At 42.3% G+C, this 19,176-nt stretch overlaps 2 protein-coding genes across 2 annotated transcripts in view; one reads left to right on the forward strand and one right to left on the reverse strand.

Annotated features, from left to right (window-relative positions):
• Positions 1-142: 142 nt before the first annotated feature.
• Positions 143-11,637, reverse strand: LOC311118481 (putative serine carboxypeptidase CPVL). Its single transcript, XM_084157634.1, has 13 exons — positions 11,508-11,637; positions 11,081-11,262; positions 10,593-10,711; positions 10,069-10,183; positions 6,907-6,965; positions 6,542-6,621; positions 6,151-6,217; positions 5,780-5,902; positions 5,402-5,533; positions 5,163-5,261; positions 4,665-4,838; positions 1,055-1,237; positions 143-679 (listed from the first exon to the last, which is right to left on the reverse strand). The coding sequence occupies exons 1-13, from the start codon at positions 11,513-11,515 to the stop codon at positions 581-583; spliced, it is 1,440 nt and encodes a 479-aa protein (XP_084013760.1). The 5' UTR covers positions 11,516-11,637; the 3' UTR covers positions 143-580.
• A 1,168-nt stretch (positions 11,638-12,805) lies between these two features.
• Positions 12,806-19,176, forward strand: part of LOC311118490 (beta-chimaerin-like) — a 45,706-nt gene continuing 39,335 nt past the window's right edge. Inside the window, exon 1 of the mRNA XM_084157635.1 lies at positions 12,806-13,368. Within this exon, the coding sequence (XP_084013761.1) occupies positions 13,320-13,368 (49 nt within the window). The 5' untranslated portion in view covers positions 12,806-13,319. The remainder of the gene's footprint in view (positions 13,369-19,176) is intronic.

A 19,176-nucleotide genomic window follows, 5' to 3' on the forward strand; every position in this document is an offset into this window, starting at 1 on the left:
CATTTAGCAGACGCTCTTATCCAGAGCGACTTACAGGAGCAATTAGGGTTAAGTGCCTTGCTCAAGGGCACATCGACAGATTTTTCACCTAGTCGGCTCGGGGATTAGAACCAGCGACCTTTCGGTTACTAGCACAACGCTCTTAACCACTAAGCTACCTTTTATTACAATTGCATTGCATGCCAACCTCTTCATCAAAAATATAATGATCATGTGCAACATAAATCATTATTCCCCACAGTCAAAAAACTGCAAAATATTCATTTTGACAGATCCACAGAATAGCAAACATGAGAATTCATTGGCAGTGCATCAGAGATCAGTCACAATCTGAGGGTTAAAGTAGGATTTAGGAGGTCATTAAATCCTGATGAAGGCAGCATAGCTGTCCAAACGTTTGTATCCATTACATTTAATATTTTCTAGGTGATAGACCTCTACCACGCATAATTGGCTTTCCATGGTTACTAACTTGCTAATCAATAGTGTTTGAAATAAACAGCCACTGGGAATCTGGAGACACACCGAATCAAAAGTGGAGGAACTCAGATCAACTGTGTTCCTGCTCAGTTCCGCCAACTCAAATAAATCCCTGTGTTGAGAGGAATCTGTCAATCATATCAAAGGACCTCTCTGGTTGGTCGTACGGTAGTATGTGCCCTCCCCCTCGTATAATCACCTGCATGACAAGGAGACAAACAGACAGTCAGACAGGTTTAGCACGTGAACCAGTGGCCATGGGGATAGTCATGGTCATGTTCAGTTTTCCCATCAGGAGCACTGTGTTCCAAACTTGGTGTCCATAAAGTTGATCTTATCTTCCTGGCACTGATTCTGCTCATAACAGCGATTTTGAATAAGACTCTACTTGCAATAACTGTCACATGTTTTTTTTTTTCCTACTAAACTTAGTTGAATGCACTGACTAAGGCACTCTGCATGAGAGCTTGCTAAATGACTCACATTATGTTTAGTTAGGCTATTTTAACATTTTAAAGGTTGGCCAAATGCCCTGAATACCCAGTAAAGTCCTGGACAGACATGCAGTACTCACCTGGTAGAATTCTCCTACTTGGCGAACGTATCCAGCCACCTCTGTGTCCTCTGGCTGGATCTTCCAATGGAAGCGAGGGGCTTTGTTGAACTCATCAGCCCCGGTCCAGTTCACCGTGGGCAGGAACCTCTCGGTCAGTGGGGCCGCCACAATCACATCCAGCTGACCACTGTAGATCAACACCTGTGTGTGTGTGTGTGTGTGTGTGTGTGTGTGTGTGTGTGTGTGTGTGTGTGTGTGTGTGTGTGTGTGTGTGTGTGTGTGTACAGAAGACAGAGATAAGGCTTTTATTAAATGATTACAGTATAGTGGTCCAAACAATCAACTAGTCTTTCTAAATAGATGAGGAGAGGAGTTAAATAAATAAATAAAATAAATTGGTCATTTAGCAGACGCTCTTATCCAGAGCGACTTACAGGAGCAATTAGGGTTAAGTGCCTTGCTCAAGGGCACGTCGACAGATTTTTCACCTAGTCGGCTTGGGGATTAGAACCAGCGACCTTTCGGTTACTGGTACAACGCTCTTAACCACTAAGCTACCTGCCGCCCCAGTATCAGTTAGCGACTGATACTGTAGTTAGCGACTGATACTGTAGTTAGTGATATACTGTAGCTAGTGACTGATACTGTAGTTAGTGACTGATACTGTAGTTAGTGACTGATACTGTAGTTAGTGACTGATACTGTAGTTAGTGATATACTGTAGCTAGCGACTGATACTGTAGTTAGTGACTGATACTGTAGTTAGTGACTGATACTGTAGTTAGTGATATACTGTAGTTAGTGACTGATACTGTAGTTAGTGACTGATACTGTAGTTAGTGATATACTGTAGCTAGTGACTGATACTGTAGTTAGTGACTGATACTGTAGCTAGTGACTGATACTGTAGTTAGTGACTGATACTGTAGTTAGTGACTGATACTGTAGTTAGTGATATACTGTAGCTAGTGACTGATACTGTAGTTAGTGACTGATACTGTAGCTAGTGACTGATACTGTAGCTAGTGACTGATACTGTAGCTAGTGACTGATACTGTAGCTAGTGACTGATACTGTAGTTAGTGACTGATACTGTAGTTAGTGACTGATACTGTAGTTAGTGATATACTGTAGCTAGTGACTGATACTGTAGTTAGTGACTGATACTGTAGCTAGTGACTGATACTGTAGTTAGTGATATACTGTAGCTAGCGACTGATACTGTAGTTAGTGACTGATACTGTAGTTAGTGACTGATACTGTAGTTAGTGATATACTGTAGCTAGTGACTGATACTGTAGTTAGTGATATACTGTAGCTAGTGACTGATACTGTAGTTAGTGACTGATACTGTAGCTAGTGATATACTGTAGCTAGTGATATACTGTAGCTAGTGACTGATACTGTAGTTAGTAATATACTGTAGCTAGTGACTGATACTGTAGTTAGTAATACACTGTAGCTAGTGACTGATACTGTAGTTAGTGACTGATACTGTAGCTAGTGACTGATACTGTAGTTAGTGACTGATACTGTAGTTAGTGATATACTGTAGCTAGTGACTGATACTGTAGTTAGTGATATACTGTAGCTAGCGACTGATACTGTAGTTAGTGACTGATACTGTAGTTAGTGACTGATACTGTAGTTAGTGATATACTGTAGCTAGTGACTGATACTGTAGTTAGTGATATACTGTAGCTAGTGACTGATACTGTAGTTAGTGATATACTGTAGCTAGTGACTGATACTGTAGTTAGTGACTGATACTGTAGTTAGTGACTGATACTGTAGTTAGTGATATACTGTAGCTAGTGACTGATACTGTAGTTAGTGACTTAAACTGTAGCTAGTGATATACTGTAGCTAGTGATATACTGTAGCTAGTGACTGATACTGTAGTTAGTAATATACTGTAGTTAGTAATATACTGTAGCTAGTGACTGATACTGTAGTTAGTGACTGATACTGTAGCTAGTGACTGATACTGTAGTTAGTGATATACTGTAGCTAGTGACTGATACTGTAGTTAGTGACTGATACTGTAGTTAGTGATATACTGTAGCTAGTGACTGATACTGTAGTTAGTGATATACTGTAGCTAGTGACTGATACTGTAGTTAGTGATATACTGTAGCTAGTGACTGATACTGTAGTTAGTGACTGATACTGTAGCTAGTGACTGATACTGTAGCTAGTGACTGATACTGTAGTTAGCGACTGATACTGTAGTTAGTGACTGATACTGTAGTTAGTGACTGATACTGTAGTTAGTGACTGATACTGTAGTTAGTGATATACTGTAGCTAGTGACTGATACTGTAGTTAGTGATATACTGTAGCTAGTGACTGATACTGTAGTTAGTGATATACTGTAGCTAGTGACTGATACTGTAGTTAGTGACTGATACTGTAGCTAGTGACTGATACTGTAGCTAGTGACTGATACTGTAGTTAGTGACTGATACTGTAGCTAGTGACTGATACTGTAGTTAGTGATATACTGTAGCTAGTGACTGATACTGTAGTTAGTGATATACTGTAGCTAGTGACTGATACTGTAGTTAGTGATATACTGTAGCTAGTGACTGATACTGTAGTTAGTGACTGATACTGTAGCTAGTGACTGATACTGTAGTTAGTGATATACTGTAGCTAGTGACTGATACTGTAGTTAGTGATATACTGTAGCTAGTGACTGATACTGTAGTTAGTGATATACTGTAGCTAGTGACTGATACTGTAGTTAGTGACTGATACTGTAGCTAGTGACTGATACTGTAGCTAGTGACTGATACTGTAGTTAGTGACTGATACTGTAGTTAGCGACTGATACTGTAGTTAGCGACTAATACTGTAGTTAGTGACTAATACTGTAGTTAGTGATATACTGTAGCTAGTGACTGATACTGTAGTTAGTGACTGATACTGTAGCTAGTGACTGATACTGTAGTTAGTGATATACTGTAGCTAGTGACTGATACTGTAGTTAGTGATATACTGTAGCTAGTAACTGATACTGTAGTTAGTGACTGATACTGTAGCTAGTGACTGATACTGTAGCTAGTAATATACTGTAGCTAGAGACTGATACTGTAGTTAGTGATATACTGTAGCTAGTGACTGATACTGTAGTTAGTGATATACTGTAGCTAGTGACTGATACTGTAGTTAGCGATATACTGTAGCTAGTAACTGATACTGTAGCTAGTGACTGATACTGTAGCTAGTGACTGATACTGTAGCTAGTGATATACTGTAGCTAGTGACTGATACTGTAGCTAGTGACTGATACTGTAGCTAGTGACTGATACTGTAGCTAGTGACTGATACTGTAGCTAGTAACCGATACTGTAGCTAGTAACCGATACTGTAGCTAGTAACCGATACTGTAGCTAGTAACCGATACTGCAAACCAAAGTTAAACCATGGCTCAGTTGGTAGAGCATACCGTTTGCAACGCAAAGATTATGAGTTCGATTCCCGGGGCTACCCATACATAAAATGCATGCACGCATCAGTGTCATTGGATAGAAGCGTCTGCTAAATGGCATATATTATATAGCTGTGCTACTAATAGGACCTTAGCATGTTTGGGTGCTAGATGGATATGGGCATTGACTCTCACCCTGTAGTTGTCCATGAGTGTGGCGAGCCAGGGTTTGATGCTCTTCATGACGTCCTGCAGCAGATGTTTCTCCACCTCCGAGCCGTCGTGGAACGTCAGGTTCCCCACGTGGATGGAGCGCCGCACCTCCGCCAGCGTCACAAACTGGGAAAAATACTCCTGGTCTGCAGGCTCCTATAGCACAGAGAACCACAACATAATTATTCTAAATTTTAGTCATTTTGCAGACGCTCTTATCCAGAGCGACTTACAGTTAGTGAGTGCATACATTTTTCATACTGGCCCCCCGTGGGAATCGAACCCACAACCCTGGCGTTGCAAGCGCCATGCTCTACCAACTGAGCTACAGGAGGGCTGTATCTAACCTTTAATTAAACCATGCATTTGTGTGTAAGCCTTGTTAGCAGACCATTTTCTTCAGGAAATATACCTTCTCTGGGTAATATAATTATTCAAACAGTTAGGTGTCTGTGTAAGCCTTGCTCTGTGTGTACCTACCCGACACTGCAAGTAGTTGAAGTAGTTGGTGCAGCCAGTGGCGTTCTGGAAGAACGAGGGGTACGGCAGAATGTCACCGTTCAGCAAGCTGTCAAATACCTGCAGGTCAAGAGGACAGTGGAAGAATGTACCAGGAGGTTGGAGGCCTTGACAGAATGACTGACAAGACATTCAGATATGTGGAGGGGACAACAAAAACACACAGGTTATTGCGACAGCAGATGCAGTCAGTGTCTTACTTCAAAAGCCTCCACCCATTTCTCCTGCTGGATGAGCTGCACCCCGTTGGCTGTCTGCTGCTCAACATACTGCTTCTGGAGCATATCTATCAGACCTGTCTGGTACAGGAAGTCTCCATACCCTCCCAGCATCTGTGTGTGTGTGTGTGTGTGTGTGTGTGTGTGTGTGTGTGTGTGTGAGTGAGTGAGTGAGTCAGAACAAGTGAGACCAAGGGAAAGAGCAAATGGAGAACAAACAAAAAAGAAACGTTGTTTTTTTCCTCCTGGAGATATATTATTATATCTTCAATTATATTACTGATATATTTCATATTAAATCAGAAGTGTCAAACAATGCTGAGTAAAGTTGAAATAATGGTGTATTAAAACACAACCCACCAGCTCTGGGTCACAGAGGCCGTCTCCGATGGCAACCCCCTTGAAGTTGATCTTCACCTTAGCAATGGGGTTGTGCTTATGGATGTAGTAACCAATGGCTGGGACATACTTTCCTGCATAGGACTGAGGAAAATTCCAATCAGTGTCAGGGTCTGTGTTCTGATTGCAGAATGTAATTGCAATTTTATGTGGAAATATTATTCTTGTTGCTATAGCAAAGACCCTAAAATAACAATTGTAAGACCTTGTTCAACGTCAGAAAACGGAATACAAAGCAGATGTCTTTATAGCTAGGTTTTGGGGAATTTGCCAACTAGGATGTAGTGTAATGTTGTGTGTAACACAGATGTGGGGACCAGCACCAAACTCACCTCTCCTGTAGCATAGAAGTCATTGGACTGATACTCAGGGAAGATCTGGAAGAACTGAGTCAATGCACTGAACAAAGACACAATGAGAAAACGAATCAGTGCCACACGTGACAGAACCAAGGTCCTAGTATACTGAGCAGAGACCATTGGCGTGTTCCAGATCATCAGATCTTCACAATGCTTAGAGAAGTATTTACCATCTCAGGAACCACATCAATATGATATAATGATATTGTAATCTGTGCATCTATAAGGCTGCATTTACACAGGCAGCTCAATTCTGATATTTTGCCCATAAGTATTGGCAAAAGAGCTGATCTGATTGGTCAAAAGACCAATTGTCTGTGTAAATACTGCCTACTGAGCCCAGAACCTCAGTGATCAGTCTTACCTGTACAGATCTCTACCTACATCATCCTGGTTCTGAGCAAAGCCTTGGTCATCATCAGTGAAACTGAACCCTGTTCCTACCTGGACAAGAAAACACACAGCTGACATTACAATCACATACTGTACATGCTATTAGGTAACATTACACACATTTTGTAGAGCAAGCTATTAAAGCAGCCAAGAAACACTCTGGCTGCGTCCTAAAATGGCACCCTATTCCCTCTTTAGTGCACTACTTTTGACCAGAGGACCTGGTCAAAAGTAGTGCACTATAAAAGGGAATACGGTGCCAGTTGGGACGCAATCAAACTGTGTTCATACTGTACATTCATTCACAGTGAGGAAGTAGAAGCCATTCATACGTACTGGATTGTCGATGTACAGAACAGAGTATCTGGATGTCCAGGGATAGTCTCTGTAGCCCACTGTAAAAAGGTGAATTAACACATCAATACACAAAGAGATACATGGAGAGAGATGAAGGACTACCGCTACAGTAGGAACAGAGATACAGTGAGGGGAAAAAGTATTTGATCCCCTGCTGATTTTGTACGTTTGCCCACTGACAAAGAAATGATCAGTCTATAAATTTAATGGTAGGTTTATTTGAACAGTGAGAGACAGAATAACAACAAAGAAATCCAGAAAAACGCATGTCAAAAATGTTATAAATTGATTTGTATTTTAATGAGGGAAATAAGTATGACCCCCTCTCAATCAGAAAGATTTCTGGCTCCCAGGTGTCTTTTATACAGGTAACGAGCTGAGATTAGGAGCACACTCTTAAAAGGGAGTGCTCCTAATCTCAGCTTGTTACCTGTATAAAAGACACCTGTCCACAGAAGCAATCAATCAATCAGATTCCAAACTCTCCACCATGGCCAAGACCAAAGAGCTCTCCAAGGATGTCAGGGACGAGATTGTAGACCTACACAAGGCTGGAATGGGCTACAAGACCATCGCCAAGCAGCTTGGTGAGAAGGTGACAACAGTTGGTGCGATTATTCGCAAATGGAAGAAACACAAAAGAACTGTCAATCTCCCTCGGCCTGGGGCTCCATGCAAGATCTCACCTCGTGGAGTTGCAATGATCATGAGAACGGTGTGGAATCAGCCCAGAACTACACGGGAGTATCTTGTCAATGATCTCAAGGCAGCTGGAACCATAGTCACCAAGAAAACAATTGGTAACACACTACGCCGTGAAGGACTGAAATCCTGCAGCGCCCGCAAGGTCCCCCTGCTCAAGAAAGCACATATACAGGCCCGTCTGAAGTTTGCCAATGAACATCTGAATGATTCAGAGGAGAACTGGGTGAAAGTGTTGTGGTCAGATGAGACCAAAATCGAGCTCTTTGGCATCAACTCAACTCGCCGTGTTTGGAGGAGGAGGAATGCTGCCTATGACCCCTAGAACACCATCCCCACCGTCAAACATGGAGGTGGAAACATTGTGCTTTGGGGGTGTTTTTCTGCTAAGGGGACAGGACAACTTCACCGCATCAAAGGGACAATGGACGGGGCAATGTACCGTCAAATTTTTTGTGAGAACCTCCTTCCCTCAGCCAGGGCATTGAAAATGGGTCGTGGATGGGTATTCCAGCATAACAATGACCCAAAACACATGGCCAAGGCAACAAAGGAGTGGCTCAAGAAGAAGCACATTAAGGTCCTGGAGTGGCCTAGCCAGTCTCCAGACCTTAATCCCATAGAAAATCTGTGGAGGGAGCTGAAGGTTCGAGTTGCCAAACTTCAGCCTCGAAACCTTAATGACTTGGAGAAGATCTGCAAAGAGGAGTGGGACAAAATCCCTCCTGAGATGTGTGCAAACCTGGTGGCCAACTACAAGAAACGTCTGACCTCTGTGATTGCCAACAAGGGTTTTGCCACCAAGTACTAAGTCATGTTTTGCAGAGGGGTCAAATACTTATTTCCCTCATTAAAATGCAAATCAATTTATAACATTTTTGACATGCGTTTTTCTGGATTTTTTTGTTGTTATTCTGTCTCTCACTGTTCAAATAAATCTACCATTAAAATTATAGACTGATAATTTCTTTGTCAGTGGGCAAATGTACAAAATCAGCAGGGGATCAAATACTTTTTTCCCTCACTGTACATGGAGAGAGATGAAGGACTACCACTACAGTAGGAACAGACAGGTGGCTTTCTGATCAAATAGAAATGACCAAAAATGACAGGGGTCAGTACAGAGAGACATGTTATTATACAGTAGACAGGGGTCAGTACAGAGAGACATGTTATTATACAGTAGACAGGGGTCAGTACAGAGAGACATGTTATTATACAGTAGACAGGGGTCAGGGGTCAGTACAGAGAGACATGTTATTATACAGTAGACATGGGTCAGTACAGAGAGACATGTTATTATACAGTAGACAGGAGTCAGTACAGAGACATGTTATTATACAGTAGACAGGGGTCAGTACAGAGACATGTTATTATACAGTAGACAGGTGTCAGTACAGAGACATGTTATTATACAGTAGACAGGTGTCAGTACAGAGACATGTTATTATACAGTAGACAGGGGTCAGTACAGAGACATGTTATTATACAGTAGACAGGTGTCAGTACAGAGAGACATGTTATTATACAGTAGACAGGTGTCAGTACAGAGAGACATGTTATTATACAGTAGACAGGGGTCAGTACAGAGACATGTTATTATACAGTAGACAGGAGTCAGTACAGAGACATGTTATTATACAGTAGACAGGGGTCAGTACAGAGACATGTTATTATACAGTAGACAGGGGTCAGTACAGAGACATGTTATTATACAGTAGACAGGTGTCAGTACAGAGACATGTTATTATACAGTAGACAGGGGTCAGTACAGAGACATGTTATTATACAGTAGACAGGTGTCAGTACAGAGAGACATGTTATTATACAGTAGACAGGTGTCAGAACAGAGACATGTTATTATACAGTAGACAGGGGTCAGTACAGAGACATGTTATTATACAGTAGACAGGGGTCAGTACAGAGACATGTTATTATACAGTAGACAGGGGTCAGTACAGAGACATGTTATTATACAGTAGACAGGGGTCAGTACAGAGACATGTTATTATACAGTAGACAGGTGTCAGTACAGAGAGACATGTTATTATACAGTAGACAGGTGTCAGAACAGAGACATGTTATTATACAGTAGACAGGGGTCAGTACAGAGACATGTTATTATACAGTAGACAGGGGTCAGTACAGAGAGACATGTTATTATACAGTAGACATGGGTCAGTACAGAGAGACATGTTATTATACAGTAGACAGGGGTCAGAACAGAGACATGTTATTATACAGTAGACAGGTGTCAGTACAGAGAGACATGTTATTATACAGTAGACATGGGTCAGTACAGAGAGACATGTTATTATACAGTAGACAGGGGTCAGTACAGAGACATGTTATTATACAGTAGACAGGTGTCAGTACAGAGAGACATGTTATTATACAGTAGACAGGGGTCAGTACAGAGACGTATGGCCATGTTGGTACCTGTTAGGTTCTTCAATACAACGTAGGGTCCATGTTCTACAAACAGCCCAAACATAGAGGTGCCCCCAGGACCCCCCTGCAGCCACAGCAGGACTGGAGCGGTCTCAGGCCTCTCCTGCAGAGAGACAGACACAAGTTAGTAGATATCTAACAGTGGATGCTGGAGCTATCTTAGTGACAGGCCTCAACCCAAAACCCTTCTAATACAACACTGTCACCTTGTGGCTAAGTCGTTGACACTGTTTTATTACTAGGACCTTGGTAATGTGGGTAGCATAAAGGACTTGTTTTGTACTTACTTTAAAGGGGCTATAAGTCTTTTGTTAAGTTTTCTGAAACATGTTGAAATGTACAATCCAAATAAAACTCTGCCCTGATTCACATAGTCATTTACAGGCGCTGATGAAAGGTGATTGCTAGATAAACACGTGCTATTCATTCTTGTCACGAGTGAAACTGAGGAGGAGAACACTGCAGCTGATATGGGTTGCACCCTATTCCCTAAGGGCCCTGGTCAAAAGTACCTGAGCAGGGAAGAACCAGAAGTAGAGGTTGCTGTTGTATTTCTTGTTGACAGTGAGGTAGCCACCATAACTCTTCACATTGGCACCAGGGAGGGAACCTACCAGACTCTGCTTCCGTGCTGAAAGATAGAAGAGATCATTGCTTTCAAATATACAGAAAAAAACTGTCTCAAGCATAGTTTAATCTGAACACTACAATTAGTCTTTATTAGACTACTGTGTAATACTGTAACATTCATGATGTTAACGTAGCAACATTGTAAGAACTGTTCTGCACTCTGTCATGTCATGTTTTGTGGCATGGACCCCAGGCAGAGTAGCTGCTGCATAGTGCAACAGCTAATGGGGATCCTAACTGTGTTGATGATGCAAAATGCATTTCGCATCATCATCAGTTTTTGAAAACTTGACTACTGCCATGTACAACATTTGGGACAGTATTAACAAATTAACAAAATATAGTTTCTGAGTAAAGTAAACCAACCTACCCTCTTCGATGTTGCCCTTTTCCAGGTAGGGGGTGAGAAAGAGCGGCTTGCCGGGGTCGGATCCTCTGGAGAGCGCGCTGACACGGTGAGATTTCCGGCAGAAGAAACTCGAGCAGCCCCTTGACTGCGCTGCCTCCAGGGAAGCCCACAGGAGAAGGACACACAGCGTCTCCTTTAACATTCTGTCAGAGATGAGTAGAAAGCAGAGAAATGTGATAGTTCAGTTTCGACACAATTTTAATTCTCACACTTTTTGCATTATCAAATGTCCAACTTTCTGCTTTAGCTAGTTTGCGCATGTCTTTTTCATGTATGTTCAATACATAAGAAGGAACTAGGTAACTAGCCTAGTCAAATAACCATTGAGAGAACTGCACTGAATAATCCAATGACCAGGCTTCCATACAGCTTTATTTTGCAAACATACCCCATCATTTGCGCTCGCCTCGGATGGAATTCAGAGCAGCCAGCTAATCCGTGTTATTGAAGCAAGATAAATCAAACCATCTGTAGTTTGACGTTGCTGCGCCGCTGTTGTTTAAAAAAATCCATTGGTCACATGATCAACTGGGTGAGCGATCATGTGATTTCATGTAATCTGATCCTTCATCCCAACAGTCCATTTCCGGTACTCAACATTTCTTCATGTCAAAGAACTTTCGCAACTGCTACATTCGGCACCATTTGTTTACGATCTATCCTGATGGTTCTTGAATGTTACTGTTTTCTTGTAAAACACTTCTCCAGGCAGTGTATTTTTAGCCTATATGGTTTTAGATAAATTGATGTAGGCCTATTCACTTGTTAATCTTGGGTGATTTATTTATTTGCACATGGTTAATCAATGAAGTGAGGCAGTAACATTTTTACCAAATGCAGGCTAGGTCCTACACTCAAAAATGGACACATTCCCCTAATCTTGGGAGACATTTTAGTATGCCTAGGTAAATAGATGAATTATGAATTATGTGGTCACACAGACACATGCATGCTATGTGAGGTGACAAAGGCTGCGTTTACACAGGCAGCCCAATTCTGATATTTTTTCCACTAATTGGTCTTTTGACCAATCACGTCAGATCTTTTAATAATATATACATTTCAGATCTGATTGGTCAAAAGATCAGTTAGTGCAAAAAATATCAGAATTGGGCTGCCTGTGTAAACACGGCCTATATAGTTTAGAGAAAAACTATTTTTTTAGGCTGTGGAAATCAATCTCCTATGGATCTGTGGTCCTCTGTAGCTCAATTGGTAGAGCATGGCGCTTGTAACGCCAGGGTAGTGGGTTCGATCCCCGGGACCACCCATACATAAAAATGTATGCACACATGACTGTAAGTCGCTTTGGATAAAAGCGTCTGCTAAATGGCTTATTATATTATTATTATTATTATTATGATTAAAGGGTGTAAATGGACTTTATGGTTTGGAGTTGAATACATGCAATATAGTCTTATAGAGTTTATATTCTGATTAAACATCCTCAAATATGTATTTTATTCTGGCTATTTGATTTTATTATGGCAGTTGGGAGTGAACCTCTGAACCAGCAGCAGCCTGCCCTGCACTCACGCACTCTGTCATCATCATCATCATCATCATCATCATCATCATCATCATCATCATATTGAAATCAAAGGTCAGAGCTCAGAGGAATAGATTTGCTTCCGATTGACTGGAGTTCAGACGTCTATTTCAGTTTACTGAATACTTCCACTTTAAGAAGGCGGCTCCGTCCCAGTCTAGTGTGTTTATTCGATCCCAGAAGTGGCACCACCACATGGAAACGATAGTGTATTTTTTATTCAACATGGCGAAAGCATATGCCGCCCTTCCAGTGGATACATTTGACAAACTTTAATGTTGTGTATAGTTGTGCATTTAGACAAGATGATCGAAAGTTGATCTTGTTCCTGTGATCCTGTCGCTTGACTATTTTTTACACTACTGCCAGTGAGTGGAGCTACAGTAAATGCGACAACATACGGCGCGCAGGGAACCGCCAGGGAAAGGAACAGAGAGAAGTGAAAGCGCGCTGGAACGTTACACCTACAAGAACAGGAATTCAGAAGGAACGAAAACGGACGTGAAATAAACAGTGTCAGTTCGTGCCAAAGCAGTGAGTGAGAGTAGGCTACGCTATGTGACATAGTGAGATGGACGGACTACCGGGGACGGGCTGTGAGCGCACCTCGACCGACCGCGAGTGACCAGACCGAGCCTGAAGCGGATTGGGATGGCAGCATCCAGCAACTCAAGTTTGTCGGGTTCATCAGTGTCTTCTGGTAAGAGTCTTAAATGAAAATATGTTGTTTGATAAAACAAATAACAAACAATTTCCTATATATATTATTTGGCCTTATAATAACATGTTATTATTTGTTAGGCTTATCAATGATAATATTATCACCCTCGTTATTCTCTCTCTCTCTCTCTCTCTCTCTCTCTCTCTCATATTTATTGCATAATGCAATTAATATAGGGGCTTGTGAGCTAACTGTGTCAAAGCTGGCATGCATGAATTTCGTTTGTGATACACATAATGTAACTTTTTTTAAATCTCGATCTGTGCGTAATTGACAGACATCACCCAATAAGTCACGACACCAGTCGGCTACGTTCGCGTCGATAATAATTCATTTAATTCCTTCTCTCATGTCTTGCTCTCTTTAACCTCCTCTGCCCTCTGCCGCTGAACATAGAACGATAAACGTTCCACGTTCAAGAGCTTGATTGAGAGTGACAGACCAGTCTAGTCGTTGGCAAAGATAATGTGTGTTAATGTGTTTTTAAGGCATACCTTCTTGAGTCTGGTTTCAGTGAGGCATCATCTTGGATAGGAAGTGAACGCCTCTCTCAATGAAGAGGCTGAGATTGTAGGGTTGGAATTGTCATTGATGTACATGTGGTTTTGTTTGGATAACTATCATAAAATTCGCAATTGTCCCCATAATCCACTTGTTGACTGGCAAGTTTGGCCACTGCTATATTTGGTTGGTAGAGACACCAGGGATGGGGTCCCTCTACCTAAATCTACCATTTTCCATCATGCCCCCATGAAGACTGGGGCTTGATGTGACATTTCAAAAATACTTGTTTATTCCCAGTAAAACATTTGAAGTCGGTCACTCACTAGTTGGCAAGATGCCATATATGCTGTGGTCTGAGTGTCTTTAGATACCTATAGGATCAGCTGCCTAGAATATTCTCTGGGTTTATGAGTCAATCATGTAGAGCAGGGGTCTCCAACCCTGTTCCTGAAGAGCTACCTTCCTGGAGGTTTTCACTCCAACCCCAGTTGTAACTAACCTCGTTCATCTTATCAACCAGCTAATTATTCGAATCAGGTGCGCTAGATTAGGGTTGTAGTGAAAACCTACAGGACGGTAGCTCTCCAGGAGCAGGGTTGGAGTGAAAACCTACAGGACGGTATCTCTCCAGGAACAGGGTTGGAGTGAAAACCTACAGGACGGTATCTCTCCAGGAACAGGGTTGTAGTGAAAACCTACAGGACGGTATCTCTCCAGGAACAGGGTTGGAGAGCCCTGATGTAGAGGATAGGAAATACTGATGTCAGAAATGTTCAGAATATGAACTGGAAAAGTGCCACAGCTGCTCAAACAGACTGAGAGTGAAACAGCAGTTGCTGGCTGTAGCCTCCTCCTGCACACACAGTATAGATAAACGTGTGGTGCCCATGTTTGTCAGGGTATAAAGTGCAAACATCACTATCACACTGTTGGTTAATGTATGTGGAGGCCACGCCAGTAACCACAGGGAGTTGGTGTGTGTGTGTGTGTGGTATATCTCAGTGGAGAAGTGGTTATTCTAGTTGTTTTGAGTAGTTTAATAGCCAGGAGAGGGTGTGTGTGTTTATGTCTTTGATGTTGCCACCACTATTATATCCAGAGGAAAAGTCACTCCTAAAATAAAATCCACCATAGTGAAGCATGTGCTGCTTGTCTCACAAACCATCAATGACCATAGGAACAGTCAACTGTGCAGGGCAAGGTGGTGTTTGTGTCAAGATCAACAATGTGACCAAAACTCAATATAAGTTACAGAATGTACAGTGAGTGGGTGGGAGGAGCTTTTATCCTATTGCATTTTACATTTACATTTTAGTCATTTAGCAGACGCTCTTATCCAGAGCGACTTACAGTTAGTGAATATATATATATATTTTTTTTTATACTGGCCCCCCGTGGGAATCGAACCCACAACCCTGGCGTTGCAAACGCCATGCTCTATCAACTGAGCTAGTGCCTTAGACCACTGCGCCACTCAGGAGTATTGCTGCTGGGTTGTTGTCGTCAGAGTGAACATATGATATGATTGCCCGTATTTATTTAGTGTCTTCTAATGACCCCCCCCCAACCTACCCAACCATACCACACCACACAACCAGAATCAAATTACCCAGAAGGCTCTGCTGCCCATGGGAGCCAAGACACAATGTTTGCATCCCAAATTACACCCTATTCTCTATAAAGTGCACTACCTTTTGACCATACATAAGGAATAGGGTGCCAATTGGGACGCAGCGATCGTTCCAGGCTGATACAGGATGGCTGTGCCGACCGCATACTTCACAAGACATTATCTCATGAGTACGTTGCCAAAAGCAGTGGATTTACCACTTGACCACCGCATCTTTTAAGGGGAAAGTCTTTTCTGACTGTGGTGTGGAGGTTTGTCATTATTGCTGGGCTCTGGATATAATGATCAGACGTTACAAGGCACTGTGCTGCCAGGGATAGAGAGCCTGTCACACAAGGCTATCATTATCTTCCTGGAGAGCTTTCTGGCACACAGACACAACATTTGAATCATATTTTCTATGAGGCGTATGACTCCGTCTGCATCCCAAATGGCACCCTCTACCCTATATAGTGCACTACTTTTGATCAGAGCCCAGGGTCCAGGTCAAAAGTAGTGTACTATATAGGGAATAGGGTGCAATTTGGGACGCATCCTCAGAAATGAATCTGTGAACACAACACGTTCTGCTTTATATTAGCCCCTCGGTTTGCTGCTGTAAACAAATGTGGCTGTGATGCTGCTGTCTTCAGCTGTTTCTACGTGACAGTAGTCTCTGGTCTCCAAGCCTTGATTGACTAGACCGTCCTCTCTCGGTGGAGACACAGCGGCTGTATGAGGAAACTGCATGAGCGAGGTCGGTCCAGCCAATCAAGACTTGACTTTGAAGTTATGATTGATGAAACTACCAGGATGAATAGAAAGACTGGAGAAAGACATCCCACTCTAGGATGTTACCCACAATGATGTTACCCACAATTATGTTACTCACTGTAGGATGTTACCCACAATGTTCATCCATCCCACTGTAGGATGTTACCCACAATGTTTATCCATCCCACTCTAGGATGCTACCCACAATGTTTATCCATCCCACTGTAGGATATTACCCACAATGATGTTACCCACAATGTTTATCCATCCCACTGTAGGATGTTACCCACAATGTTTATCCATACCACTGTAGGATGTTACCCACAATGTTTATCCATCCCACTCTAGGATGTTACCCACAATGTTTATCCATCCCACTCTAGGATGTTACCCACAATGATGTTACCCACAATTATGTTACTCACTGTAGGATGTTACCCACAATGTTTATCCATCCCACTCTAGGATGTTACCCACAATGTTTATCCATCCCACTCTAGGATGTTACCCACAATGATGTTACCCACAATTATGTTACTCACTGTAGGATGTTACCCACAATGTTTATCCATCCCACTCTAGGATGTTACCCACAATGTTTATCCATACCACTGTAGGATGTTACCCACAATGTTTATCCATCCCACTCTAGGATGTTACCCACAATGTTTATCCATCCCACTCTAGGATGTTACCCACAATGTTTATCCATCCCACTCTAGGATGTTACCCACAATGTTTATCCATCCCACTCTAGGATGTTACCCACAATGATGTTACCCACAATTATGTTACTCACTGTAGGATGTTACCCACAATGTTTATCCATCCCACTCTAGGATGTTACCCACAATGTTTATCCATCCCACTCTAGGATGTTACCCACAATGATGTTACCCACAATTATGTTACTCACTGTAGGATGTTACCCACAATGTTTATCCATCCCACTCTAGGATGTTACCCACAATGTTTATCCATCCCACTCTAGGATGTTACCCACAATGTTTATCCATCCCACTGTAGGATATTACCCACAATGTTTATCCATCCCACTCTAGGATGTTACCCACAATGTTTATCCATCCCACTGTAGGATGTTACCCACAATGTTTATCCATCCCACTGTAGGATGTTACCCACAATGTTTATCCATCCCACTCTAGGATGTTACCCACAATGTTTATCCATCCCACTCTAGGATGTTACCCACAATGTTTATCCATCCCACTGTAGGATATTACCCACAATGTTTATCCATCCCACTGTAGGATGTTACCCACAATGTTTATCCATCCCACTGTAGGATGTTACCCACAATGTTTATCCATCCCACTCTAGGATGTTACCCACAATGTTTATCCATCCCACTCTAGGATGTTACCCACAATGTTTATCCATCCCACTGTAGGATATTACCCACAATGTTTATCCATCCCACTGTAGAATATACCCACAATGTTTATCCATCCCACCGTAGGATGTTACCCACAATGTTTATCCATCCCACTCTAGGATGTTACCCAGAATGTTAATCGATCCCACTGTAAGATATTACCCACAATGTTCATCCATCCCACTGTAGGATATTACCCATAGTAGAAATCTGGGTAATACAGTCTTGGAAGAAGAATAGACCGTTGATGAAAGCCGTTTCCCAGACACTGACTTGCACTGTATATTATACTCCAATGGGAAGAAAAAAAAGTGATTAGTGATATATTTCACAATCATTTTTCATTCCCCTGGATGAAAAAACAATTTGTGGCCGTGCTTGTGCGGTGCACTGATCTGAGAGAACACTCCTCCGCATTCCTGGCACAGGAGAGCTGAGTAGTGTGCACCAGCACACTGTTAGTCACACAGCACTCAGCAAACACTCTGCCCTACTCTGGCTGGGAATATATGGAGGGATGCAGGATGAAAGTGTATCTTGTCTTCTGCCTTAGGCCTGCAACCACACCATTGGATAGGAGCAGAGGCAGGATTTGTGTCTCATAGGCTGCATCCCTATGTAGTGCCCTGGCCCACTAGTGCACTATATAGGGAATAGTGTGCCATTTGGGCCGCAGACACAGTCTTGCAAATGAAGAGAGCAATCTGTTCTTAAACGTTGTCCTACAGATGTTTCTGTCAAACTCTGTTCTGCATCACATAGCCATTCACATACGGAGTGGAGTGGAGTGGAGTGGAGTGGAGTGGAGTGGAGTGGAGTGGAGTGGAGTGGAGTGGAGTGGAGTGGAGTGGAGTAGAAACTGTTACTAGTCATGTTTAGTCTGGCTTCAGGACAGTACTGGTGTCAACAGATAAAGATTACATTTTTTCACATTCTAGTAATTTTAGCAGGTTATCACCCTCTAGTGACTTTAAAAAAACAATAACTAAACAGTCGTATGTTTTTATGAAAACAGACAAACTAGCCTGATGTCCCCATACAGAGATGGGGTGAGTTGCTTAATGCAACATGCATCTGTCGTCTATCTCTCCATTCATTATTAATTAGAAACCCTGGTTCCCTCAGTGGCTTCCACCAGGCAGCCAGGGAATCACATTACCAAACAATGTGTTTCCCCCTAACTGATGAAGCCTGGCCTGGGCTGATGCTAACCTAACCAGCATACTGAGTCTGCAGTCAGAAGGGTTCTCTAACCCACCAAACTTGTATTTATTATGGATCCCCATTAGTTCCTGCAAAGGCAGCAGCTACTCTTCCTGGGGTCCAGAAAAATGAAGGCAGTTATACAATTTTAAAAACATGACAATACATTCATAACAGATTTCACAACACACTAAGACCCTCAGCACAAACACGCACACACACATTTATTTATTCACACTTGTGTACACACTGTACGTGTGATTGTGCATACCTGTGCGTGCACCTGTGTGCGCACACACAC

The sequence above is a fragment of the Coregonus lavaretus genome (assembly GCF_964263955.1).
Source record: "Coregonus lavaretus genome assembly, chromosome: 3".
Classification (NCBI taxonomy): Eukaryota; Metazoa; Chordata; class Actinopteri; order Salmoniformes; family Salmonidae; genus Coregonus; species Coregonus lavaretus.

Coding starts and splice junctions, on each gene's coding strand:
- LOC311118481 (XM_084157634.1), bottom strand. Junction 4,839..5,162: donor TCAACTACTTGCAGTGTCGG/GTAGGTACACAC, acceptor TCTGTGCTATAG/GAGCCTGCAGACCAGGAGTA. Junction 1,238..4,664: donor CACTCATGGACAACTACAGG/GTGAGAGTCAAT, acceptor ACACACACACAG/GTGTTGATCTACAGTGGTCA.